The 12,380-nt window shown below is 52.3% G+C and overlaps 1 protein-coding gene across 5 annotated transcripts in view; it reads right to left on the reverse strand.

Annotated features, from left to right (window-relative positions):
* The window catches only part of TNRC18 (trinucleotide repeat containing 18), a 123,150-nt gene that overhangs the window by 31,972 nt on the left and 78,798 nt on the right, over nt 1-12,380 (reverse strand). For all 5 annotated transcript variants that reach the window (XM_023197877.2, XM_023197881.2, XM_023197879.2 and 2 more), the window contains one exon: nt 8,483-8,728. In XM_023197877.2, the coding sequence (XP_023053645.2) occupies nt 8,483-8,728 (246 nt within the window). The remainder of the gene's footprint in view (nt 1-8,482; nt 8,729-12,380) is intronic.

Genomic DNA, 12,380 nt, shown 5'->3' on the forward strand with positions numbered 1-12,380 from the left:
CACGAACCCCCAGGAATAACAAGAAAAATGTAACCTATGACTTCCAAAACAATCGTTTGATTAATGGCAAACTTCTCATCAGAAACCAGAGGCCAGAAAAGAGCAAAATATCTTCTAAGTGCTCAAAGAAAAGAAGAAAAAAACTGTCAACCCAAAATTCTATATCCAGTAAAAACATCATTCAAGAATGAAGGTGAAATAGAAACATTTTCAGGTAAAAGAACACTAAGAGGCCGGGCGTGATGGCTCACGCCTGTAATCCCAACCACTCGGGAGGCTGAGGCAGGAGAATCACTTGAACCCAGAAGGTTGTAGTAAGTCAAGATCACGCCATTGCACTCCAGCCTGGGTGACAGAGTGAGACTATCTCAACAACAACAAAAAAAGGGAACACCAAGAAAATTCCTCACCAGCAGCTCTATGAGGCAAAACTGCTAAATGAAGTTCTTTGGGCTGAAACTGCAGGAAAACTGGAATCCTCAGACAAGAATGAAAAGCAACAGAAATAATAAATATCTGAATAAATACAAAAGACTTTGTTCACTTTTCCTCTTAATTTCCTTATAAGCCATTTAAATGATTAAAACTAAGTTTGTGGCCGGGCACAGCACTTTGGGAGGCTGTAATCCCAGCTCATGCCTGTAATCCCAGCACTTTGGGAGGCTGAAGCGGGTGGATCATGAGCTCAGGAGTTCAAGACCAGACTGGCCAAGATGGTGACACCCCGTCTCTACTAAAAATAAAAAAATTAGCCAGGCGAGGTGGCAGGTGCCTGTAATCCCAGCAACTTGGGAGGCTGAGGCAGGAGAATCGCTTGAACCTGGGAGGCAGAGGTTGCAGTGAGCCAAGATCGTACCACTCCACTTCAGCCTGGGTGAGAGTGAGACTCTGTCTAAAAAAAAAAAAAAACTACGTTTGTAACACTGTCTTCAGGAGTTAATACCATGTGAAGAAGTATTACATATAATATAAAATATGAGGTATGATATGGACTGATAAAGTTGCAAGATTTCTGTATTTTATGTGAAAAAAACACACGATATGTGGATGTGAAATAAAACACATGATAAGTGGATGTAAAAAGTTAGGAATGTATATTGTTATCTCTATTTTCTATTTTTAAAAATGACAAAATGATACTGAGAAAGCTAACAGGAAAATTAAAATGGAATTCTTAAATATATTCCAATAAATCTGTTTAAAAGGCAGCAAAGGAGAACCAAAAATTAGACAAAAAACTAAAGACTAAGACACTAATAAATTGAAAGGCAAAGCATGAAAAAGGTATAACATGCAAACAGGAACCAAGAGAGCTGGAGTGGCTATACTAACAACAAACCAAATAGACTTTTTAAGACAAAAATTATTACTAGCAACAAAGAAGAACATTCTAAAATGATAAAAGGGGCCAGGACGGCCGGGCGCGGTGGCTCAAGCCTGTAATCCCAGCACTTTGGGAGGCTGAGATGGGCGGATCACGAAGTCAGGAGATCGAGACCATCCTGGCTAACACGGTGAAACCCCGTCTCTACTAAAAAATACACAAAAACTAGCCGGGCAAGGTGGCGGCGCCTGTAGTCCCAGCTACTCGGGAGGCTGAGGCAGGAGAATGGCGGGAACCCGGGAGGCGGAGCTTGCAGTGAGCTGAGATCCGGCCACTGCACTCCAGCCTGGGCGACAGAGTGAGACTCCGTCTCAAATAAATAAATAAATAAATAAATAAATAAATAAATAAAATGATAAAAGGGGCCAGGAGTGGTGGGTCAGGCCTATGATCCCAGCACTTTGGTAGGCCATGTGGGTGCATCAGCTGAGGTCAGGACCAGCCTGGGCAACAGGCAGAGAGAGATTGCAGTGAGCTGAGAGTGTGTCACTGCACTCCAGCCTTTGTGTTTAAAACAGAAAAAGAATCGGGCGCAGTGGCTCAAGCCTGTAACCCCAGCACTTTGGGAGGCCGAGGCGGGCAGATCACTTGAGGTCGGGAGTTTGAGACCAGCCTGACCAACATGGAGAAACCCCATCTCTACTAAAAATACAAAATTAGCCGGGCGTGGCGGCGCATGCCTGCAATCCCAGCTACTTGGGAGGCTGAGCAGGAGAATCGCTTGAATCCGGGAGGCAGAGGTTGCGGTGAGCCGAGATTCACGCCACTGCACTCCAGCCTGGGCAACAAGAGCGAAACTCCGTCTCAAAAGAAAAAAAAAAAGGCATTCTGACTCTCCACAATCTCAGCCCCACAACGTCCAAGACACAATCCAAAATTACTAGACAAGGCCAGGCACGATGGCTCACACCTGTAGTCCCAGCACTTTGGGAGGCCAATGAGGGCAGATCACTTGAGGACAGGAGTTCGAGACCAGTCTGGGCAACAGAGCGAGACCTCTTCTCTACAAAAAATTGCAACTGTTTTGGGGCTCCATGAACAGTGCTCATATAAGATGGGAAACTTCAGTGATAAATATGTTTTTTTTTCTTTTTTGTTTGAGATGGAGCCTCACTTTATTGCCCAAGCTGAAGTACAGTGGTGCAGTCTCGGCTCACTGCAACCTCCGCCTCCCGGGCTCAAGCAACTCTCATGCCACAGCCTCCCAAGCTGGGATTACAGATGCCCACAACCACGCCTGGCTAATTTTTATATTTTTAGTACAGATGGGCTTTCCCCGTGTTGGCCAGGCTGGTCTCGAACCCCTGACCTCTGAGGGTCCATCTGCCTCGGCCTCCCAAAGTGCTGGGATAACAGGCGTGAGCTATCATGCCTAGCTCAATGTGTGTGTTCTTTTTTAGACAGAGTGTCACTCTTGTCACCCAGGCTGAAGTGCACTGCAATGGCCCGATCTCTGCTCACTGCAAACCCCGCCTCCCAGGTTCAAGTGATTCTCCTGTCTCGGTCTCCAGAGTAGCTGGGATTACAGGTGCCCACCACCACACCTGGATAATTTTTGTATTTTTAGTAGAGATGGGGTTTCACCGTGTTGGTCAGGCTGGTCTCGAACTCCTGACCTCAAGTGATCCGCCCACCTCGGCCTCCCAAAGTGCTAGGATTACAGGCGTGAGCCACCACACCTGGCCGTATGTTCTTTATATAGCAAGGAAGAAAAAAAAAAGTGTGTGTTGACTGCTCCACCAACCCGCCTTCCTCCTCTCTCCCCCTCTCCTTGGGCCTCCCTATTCCCTGAAGCACAACAATACTGAAATTCGGTCAATTAATCCTACAATGGCCTCTAAATGTTCAAGTGAATTGAAGAGTCACAGGTGTCTCACTTTAAAGTGAAAGCTAGAAATGATTAAACTTAGTGAGGAAGGCTTAAGCCAGTCAAAAGCCAAGATAGCCTAAAAGCAAGGCCTCTTGTGCCAAACAGTCAGCCAGGCTACGAATGCAAAGAAAAAGTTCTTGAAGGAAATTTAAAGTGCTCTGGTGAACACACAAATAAGAAAGTGAAACAAGCTCATTGCTGACATGGAGAAAGTTTGAGTGATCTGGAGAGAAGATCAAACCACCCTCAAAATTCCCTTAAGCCAAAAGCCAAATCCTCATCCACAGCAAGGCCCCAAGTCTCTTCAATTCTGTGAAGGCTGAGAGAGGTGAGGAAGCTGCAAAAGAAAAGTCTGAAGCCAGCAGAGACAGTCTCATGAGGTGTAAGGAAAGAAGCTCTCAGTCGGGTGCAGTGGCTCACGCCTGTCATCCCAGCACTTTGGGAGGCCAAGGCAGGCGGATCATTTGAACTCAGGAGTTCGAGACCAGCCTGGCCAACGGGTGAAACTCCATCTCTACTAAAAAAATTCAAGGCCGGGCGCGGTGGCTCAAGCCTGTAATCCCAGCACTTTGGGAGGCCGAGACGGATGGATCACGAGGTCAGGAGATCGAGACCATCCTGGCTAACATGGTGAAACCCCGTCTCTACTAAAAATACAAAAAACTAGCCGGGCGAGATGGCGGGCGCCTGTAGTCCCAGCTACTTGGGAGGCTGAGGCAGGAGAATGGCGTGAACCCGGGAGGCGGAGCTTGCAGTGAGCCGAGATCGCGCCACTGCACTCCAGCCTGGGCGACAGAGTGAGACTCCATCTCAGAAAGAGGAAGAAAAAAAAAAGGCAACAACAAAGCCTTGGTAACAGCACCTCAGTTCACAGCAATGATTTACTGAATATTTTAAGCCTGCTGTTGAGACCTATTGTTCAGGAAAAAAAATTCATTGCAAAATATTACTGCTCATTGACAATGTACCTTGTCATCCAAGAGCTCTGAGGGAGATGTACGAGACGAATGTTGGTTCCATGCCTGCTAGCACGGCGCCCATTCTGTAGCCCACAGATCAAGGAGTAACTTTGACTTTCAAGTCTCATTACTTAAGGAATATAATTTGTAAGGCTGTAGCTGCCACAGATGATGATTCCTCTGATGGATCTGGGCAAAGTAAATGGAAAACCTCTGGAAAGAATTCACTATTCTAGGCCAGGTGCAGTGGCTCACGCCTGTAACCCCAGCACTTTGGGAGGCCGACGCAGGTGGATCATTTGAGGCCAGGAGTTCCAGACCAGCCTGGCCGACATGGCAAAACCCTGTCTCTACTAAAAATACAAAAATCAGCCGGGCATGGTGGCAGGCACCTGTAATCCCAGCTACTCGGGAGGTTGAGGCACAAGAATCGCTTGAACAAGGCAGGCGGAAGTTGCAGTGAGCCGAGATCGCAATGCTGCATTCCAGCCTGGGCGACATAGCGAGACTCAGTTTCAAAAAAAAAAGAAGAAGTTGATTCCAACTCTCGTGGACAACTATGAAAGGCTCAAGACCTCACTGGAGGAAGTTACCGCAGACATGGTGGAAACAGCAAGAGAACTTAAGTTAGAGTGAAGCCTGGAGATGAAACTGAATTGTTGCAATGTCATGATCAATTTGAAAAGACAAGGAGCTACTTTTTATGGAGGAGCAAAGAAAGTGGTTTCTTGAGATGGCATCTACTCCTGGTGAAGAGATGCTGTGAACACTGTTGAAATGACAAAGCATTTAGAATACTGCATAAGCTTAGCCAATAAAGCAGGGGCAGGGTTTCAGAGGGCTGCCTCCAATGTTGAAAGACGTCTTGTAGGTAAAACGCTATCAAACAGTATTGCATGTTACAGAGAAATCTCTCTTGAAAGAGTCAATCGATGCGGCAAACTTCGCTGTTATCTCATTTGAAGAAATTGCCACGGCCACCTCAACCTTCAGCAACCACCACCCTAATCAGTAAGCAGCCATCAGCATCGAGGCAAGGCCCTCCACCAGCAGAAAGATTACAGCTCACTAAAGCCTCGGATGATCATTAGCATTTTCGGCAATAAACTATTTTTAAATTAAGGTATGCACAGTGTTTTCTTAGACATAATGCTATGGCAGCCGGGCGCGGTGGCTTATGCCTGGAATCCCAGCACTTTGCGAGGCCGAGGCGGGCAATCACCTGAGGTCAGGAGTTCGAGATCAGTCTGGCCAACATGGGGAAATCCTGTCTCTATTAAAAATACAGGCCGGGCGCTGTGGCTCACGCCTGTAATCCCAGCAATTTGGGAGGCCGGGGCGGGTGGATCACGAGGTCAGGAGATCGAGACCATCCTGGCTAACACGGTGAAACCCCATTTCTACTAAAAATACAAAAAATTAGCCGGGCGTGGTGGTGGGCGCCTGTAGTCCCAGCTACTCGGGAGGCTGAGGCAGGAGAATGGCGTGAACCTGGGAGGCGGAGCTTGCAGTGCGCCGAGATTGTGCCACTGCACTCCAGCCTGGGCGATACAGCGAGACTCTGTCTCAAAAAATAAATAAATAAATAAATAAAAATACAAAAATTAGCCAGGTGTGGTGGTGTGTGCTTGTAATCTCAGTTACTCAGGAGCCTGAGGCAGGAGAATCACTTGAACCCAGGAGGTGGAGATTGCAGTGAGCAGAGACTGTGCAACTACACTGTTCAGCCTGGGTGACAAAGCGAGACTCGATCTCAAAAAAAAGAAAGAAAAAAAGACATAATACTGTTGCACACTTAAGAGACTACAGGATAGTGTAAACATATGCTTTTTGTTTGGTCTTTTATTTTTATTTATTTATTTATTTATTTATTTATTTTTGAGACACAGTCTTGCTCCGTCGCCCAGGCTGGAGTGCAGTGGCTGGATCTCAGCTCACTGCAAGCTCCGCCTCCCAGCTTCACACCATTCTCCTGCCTCAGCCTCCTGAGTAGCTGGGACTACAGGTGCCCGCCACCACGCCCAGCTAATTTTTTGTAATTTTTAGTAGAGATGGGGTTTCACCATATTAACCAGGATGGTCTCGATCTCCTGACCTCGTGATCTGCCCGCCTCGGCCTCCCAAAGTGCTGGGGTTACAGGCGTGAGCCGCTGCGCCTGGCCTGGTCTTTTATTTTTGAGACAGGGTCTCATTTTGTTACCTAGGTTTGAGTGCAGTGGCACCATCTCGGCTCACCGCGACCTCGACCTCCCAAGCTCCAGTGATCCCAATGCATCAGCCTCCCAAGTAGCTGGGACCAGAGACGCGTGCTACCATGCCTGGCTAATTTTTTTGTTTATTTTTTTGTAGAGATGGGGTCTCGCTCTGCTGCCCAGGCTGGTCTTGAACTACTGAGCTCAAGCAATCCTCCTGCCTTGGCCTCCCAAAGTGCCGAGAGCATAGGTGTGAGCCACCATGCATGGCCAATAACCTGGTTTTTAATTAAGGTGTGTACACTGTTTTCTCAGACATAATGCTACTGCCCACTTAATAGACAACAGTATGGTTTAAACATAACTTCGATATGCACTGGGAAACCAAAACATTCATGTGACTTGCTTTACTGTGATATTCGCTTTACAGTTTGGAAGCAATCCTGCAGTATCTCCAAGACATGCGTGTGGACCCAAAGGAATGAGAAGGAAGAAAATAACAAAGAGTAGAAGCCGATGAAACTGATCACGTCTAGCCAGACTGACCAAGAAATAGAGTAAGAAAAAACAACCTGTATAAGCAATGAAAAAGGAGACATCACTACAGACCCTTCAGACAGTCAATGTAGAATAAAGGAATAATTTGGACCATATGCCAATACTTTGGATGGTTTGGGTGAAATGGACGTTTTGGGCTGTATTAATAGCAAGTGTAAATGCCTGAGGGTACTAGCCCGGCTGGTGCATGGAGGGGCTGTGGACAGGATAATGTTGTCCAAGCAGTCAGTCTGATGGTGGTGAGTCAGACAGGTAGCACTGATCGGAAGGCAGCGGGAAGCCATTTGGAGGTTCTGGGCAGAAGAGCGGCCTGGCAAAGTGTGCACTCTAAAGACGCCCTCCAGCTGCTTCTGTATGAAGAATACCTACGAATAAGTAGCCTTGTAGGGGGCCCCTGGTGCCTCTTTTCAGGAGAGCCAGGCCCGGAGCCCAGCAAACAATGGCAGAGTGTGGGAGTGAGAGGAGGAGAGGGAAGGCAGGGCCTGGAGCCTGGCATGGGTGCCACAAATGGGGTTCCAAGAGACACTGGAGGTCAGGGGTGGGGCTTTGCTACACGAACCTACAGAGGACATGAAGCCAGGGGCAGCTGGGTGGCCTTCAGGGGAAGCAATGCCTGTTTTCCTGTCCCAGCCCGACAGGAGGGCCTCAAACCTACCCCTACTGCGGCTCAGAAAAGGACGCCTGAGGGGTCAGAAGGACCCTCCCCTGCTGGGGCCAGGGGAACTGAGAGCCTGAACACATGCATGACCATCTCCATCTCCAGCACCAACCCCAGCTGCAGGTGAGCTGTGTTCATGTGAGGGCACTCAGCCCGGTGAGAACAGGGAGGGTCCACGAGAGGGTCCCAAGAAGGCAGGGCCCTGACGCAGGGAAACAATCAGATGCAGAGACGTGAAGGACACAGACTGGGGTAAGTGCCTGCTGCCTCGGTTTACCTATCTGGATTGCGGGCAAGTCGAAGAGAGCCTGGTGCCTGCCCACCCCACCTGACTCCTCCAGACTCAAGCCCAGGCCATATGAGGCCTGTCCCACCCATTCTCCCGTGGCACAGACTGCACCCCCACCATCCCACAAAGCCTTAACAAGACGCGCGCTGTCTTCTTCCTACCGCGGCGTGGCTGTTCCTTCCCCTGCACCTATGTCTCAGCTAGCACCCACGTCTCTCTCACGGGCCAGACTGGGTGTCACCAACCTGGAATGGCCCCCACAAACCCCAGGCTGGGTCAGGGGCCTCCATGGAGCTCCCGCAGCCCCCTAAGTGCCCCAAACAGGACCGTGTTTGCTGGAAGCACGAGAGTGAAGGAAGTCGCCCTTTGCAAGGCGAGGAGTCCGCTTCTTGGAGATGGCAGGCTGGGGCCCCCGTCGCCAGCATCCCTGATCAGGATGGGGCTGGCCCACGAGGTTGGGGTTCTGCTCGTTCCCAGCGCAGCACCTGCATCTCTGAGCCTCAGTTTCCTCACCTGTGGGATGGAGCAATGGCGTGCGCCCCCCCTACCGCAGCCCACCTGCTGCCACTCACCGAGCAGGCTCTGCCGCTCCTCTTTCTTCCGGGCCTTCTGCTTGGCCTCCAGCTGTACCACAGACAGAGACGGGCCCACCGTGGGGCTGGGGAGGGCGCTGGCTGCGAAGCGTGCCAGCAGGCCCAGCCCACTCTCCTCCAGGCCCGGCGACAGGGCCCGCTCCCGGGCACCCAGCCTATAGCTGCTGCCGCTGGCCTCGTCCTCCTCGAGCTCCTCTTCCTCGTCCTCCTCCTCCGAGCTCTCATCTGGCGTGCAGAAAACAAGGACCGAGTCAGAGCCTTAGCCTTGGCGAGGGCCGCCCCCCACCACCCCCCTGGCCTGGAGTGGCCTCTAGGCTCCAGCCTAGCCCCTCAGTCCTCAGCTGGGGGCTGCCGGGGGTGGATGCACCCAGCCCACAGGTTCCCCCCACCCGATGGCCCAATGCCCCCGGCCAGCTGAGCCCAATGTGGACGTCCCGGAAGGCCCAGAAGTGGGCAGCGGCCTTGTGTATCAGGGTGGGCTTCTGTGAGGGGCACCAACATGCACCTGTGCTGTGGCAGGGGCCAGACACACGGACAAGGACTGGAGACAGCGCTCTCCACGGTCACACACACACACGCCCCAACACACAACACAGAGGCAGAAGAGGAGAAGGAAAGAGGAAGCGGAGGGAGGTGAGCAGGGAAGAGGGCCCTGGGGGGCTCAGGCCAGGGGCTCTGGGCACAGGTGCCCGTGGCAGCTTCACCAGCTGAGTCCTGGAGGCTGGCGGCAGGAGAAGGTGGAGTTCGGACTCTTCCTGGGGGCCAGGGGACCCCCATGGTTTCAGCCCTGAGAAGGAATCTGGAGTCTAAAGTTGACTCCTGGCATCGCTTGAACCCAGGAGGCGGAGATTGCAGTGAAGCAAGATCACGCCCCTGCACTCCAGCCTGGGTGACAAGAGTGAGACTTGGTCTCAAAAAAAGAAAATAAAATAAAGTTGACTCCTGACCGGGCGCAGTGGCTCACGCCTGTAATCCCAATGCTTTGGGAGGCCGAGGCAGGAGGATCACTTGAGCCCAGGAGTTTCAGACCAGCCTGGGCAACGTAGAGAATCCCCGTGTCTAATTTTCTAGAAAAATTAATTTTAAAAAATCAAGTTGACTCCTAGCAACTCCCCCATTCTGAGGAGGCCAGGCAAGTCCTTGGCCCTCCCGGAGCCTCTGTTTTCTCACCTGCAGCAAGGGGTGACCCTCCCAGCCCACTGGCTCAGCCAAGGGCAGGGTCCAAAGAGAATCATTTGCATGGAGGAGGAAGCGATTTGCAAGCTTAAAGACGATGAAACAGAAACAGGGCCACCCCTGTGACTTGCAGGCAGGAACTGTGCTGTCCCCGTGCCTAGGGAGCTAAAGCCAGCTGTGACTCTTCACTCATAGGATGCCCAGGAAGGGCAGGGGTAGACTGAGGCCCAACGGGGTTAAGCAGTTGGGCAGTAGAAGAGCAGGCTCGAACCCAGAGCTGGCAGACTGTCTAAAGAAGCCCCAGGGCTGGGCAAGGTGGCTCACTCCTGTAATCCCAGCACTTTGAGAGGCTGAGGCGGGAAGATCTCGAGGCTAGGAGTTTGAGACCAGCCTGGGCAACAGAGCAAACCTTGTCTCTACAAAAAAAAATTTTTTTTTTTTTTGAGACGGAGTCTCGCACTGTCGCCCAGGCTGGAGTGCAGTGGCTCGATCTCGCTCACTGCAAGCTCCGCCTCCCAAGTTAACGCCATTCTCCTGCCTCAGCCTCCCGAGTAGCTGGGACTACAGGCGCCCGCCACCACACCCGGCTAATTTTTTTTTGTATTTTTAGTAGAGACGGGGTTTCACCATGTGAGCCAGGAATGGTCTCCATCTGCTGACCTCGTGATCCGCCCACCTCGGCCTCCCAAAAGTGCTGGGATTACAGGCGTGAGCCACCGCCCCCGGCCCCCCCAAAAAATTTAAAAAATTAGCCAGGCATGGTGACACACACCTGCTGTCCCGGCAACTCCGGAGGCAGAAGCGGGAGGATCACTTGAGCTCAGGAGTCCGAGGCTGCTGTGAGTTACGGTGGCACCACTGGAGTCCAGCCTGGGTGACAGAGCAAGACCCTGTCTCAAAAATAAATAGGCCAGCACAGTGGCTCATGCCTGTCATCCCAGCACTTTGGGAGGCTGAGGCAGGTGGATCACGATGTCAGGAGTTCGAGATCAGCCTGGCCAACCTGGTCAAACTCCATCTCTACTAAAAATACAAAAATCAATCGAGCATGGTGGCGGGCACCTGCAATCCCTGCTACTCGGGAGGCTGAGGCAGAAGACTCACTTGAACCCGGGAGGCAGAGGTCATAGGGAGCCGCGATCGCACCACCGCACTCCAGCCTGGGTGACAGAGCGAGACTCCATCTCAAAAAATAATAAGAAAAACTTAAAAAAAGCAAAGAAGCCCCAGCCTGTCTCTCTGGTTGGTGACTTAAGATGAGCATCATCCAGTAACCTTCCCTGCCTGCCTGAGAGTCTGCAGCCCCCAGAGCCCAGCCCAGGCTCTCAGGACGAAGGCAGCTGGCAGACACGAGGCTCCCTGCACACCAACCAAATCTCCCCCACCAAAAAGAGAGACTGTCTTGAGGCAGAGACTTACTTCCAAGGACGGGCAGGTGGGAGGCCTCAGAGAGCAAACTCCGCCCTGGGATGCCACATCCAAAGTGTCACCCACGAGCAGGTGACAGGGGCGCCTGTCTGCCTCGCGGACCAGAGTGCTGGGAGCCGGAAGGTGACTCTGGGTGCCGCAGGGCTGGAAGGTGGCCCCTTCCAGCAAGAAGAGGCAGACACCAGACTCTCTCTCTCCAGGGCGGGGAGCAGTCTAGGCTCGGGGAGACAGACGGGGAAGACGGACAGCCAACTCCACGGTCTCCTGCCAATGCCCCAAGCCAGCTGCTTGCTTAAGCAACTTGTGGCCAAAAGCGGTGGCCCCAGGGGTGCCAATGAGGGCAGAGGTTCTGTCTGTCTACTCGTGTATTGGAGGGAGCCCGGATTTCTGCTGGGCCACCTCACAGAGGACGGTGATGAGTCTGAGGAGTCCGCAGAGGGGTAGAGGGAGGGAGGGAGGGAGGGAGGAGCCAGAGGGAGAGGGAGGAGGTTTGTTACGAGGGTGAGAGGGGAGACTGGCCCCCGGAGCGATGGATGAAGCAGGCTGGAGAGGCCAGCCGGGCAGGCGGGGGCAGGCAGGCAGGCAGTGCACACTTGCGATCATTCACATTGCAGGCGTCACATGGCTCTGTCTCCGCCCCAGTGGGCCACAGCGGCAAAGCAGGCTAAGTGTAGGCAGACTTTCGACAGCGCCTGGGTCCCCGACATCGGGTCTCCCTGGGGTGGGCCAATTTGAGCAGGGTGGTGCCGGGCGGTGCTGGTTAGGGGGTGGGGGGCGGAGGGTTGGACGTGAGGCCAGGGATCTTCCCTTCTAGCCACTCAGGTGCGCAGACTCCAGAAATCTTTCCTATCCAGAGGAATTCTCAAGCAGCAGGGGCTGCGGCGGGAGGGCGAGCTCTGGGTTTCTGGACGCTGGCAAGGTCCACACCAGAGCCCAGAAAGCCGGGAGCAGCTCGATGCTCGCACGCTGGCCTGGGAGCCCCTCCCGCCTCCCTGCGTGCTTGACAAGGCCACGCCTGCTGCCCCTACGGGGTCTGGGGCACGCTCCGCTAGCGTCCGCAGCAGGCCGGGGAGCAGAGGGGCTCTCAGGACCAAGAAAACCTTTCTGGAGTTGTCCACACCTGAGGCAACAAAGCCTGCCGAGGGCTGGGGACGGGGAGGGGGGAAAAAAGTCCCATCAAAGTAACCCAAGGAAATGCAGAAAAACTTTTTATTGTTATTATTTAAAGAAAAAAACAACAACAAAAAAAGATCTTGGCTCAGGACATGGGGTT

The sequence above is a fragment of the Piliocolobus tephrosceles genome, chromosome 8 (assembly GCF_002776525.5).
Source record: "Piliocolobus tephrosceles isolate RC106 chromosome 8, ASM277652v3, whole genome shotgun sequence".
Classification (NCBI taxonomy): domain Eukaryota; kingdom Metazoa; phylum Chordata; class Mammalia; order Primates; family Cercopithecidae; genus Piliocolobus; species Piliocolobus tephrosceles.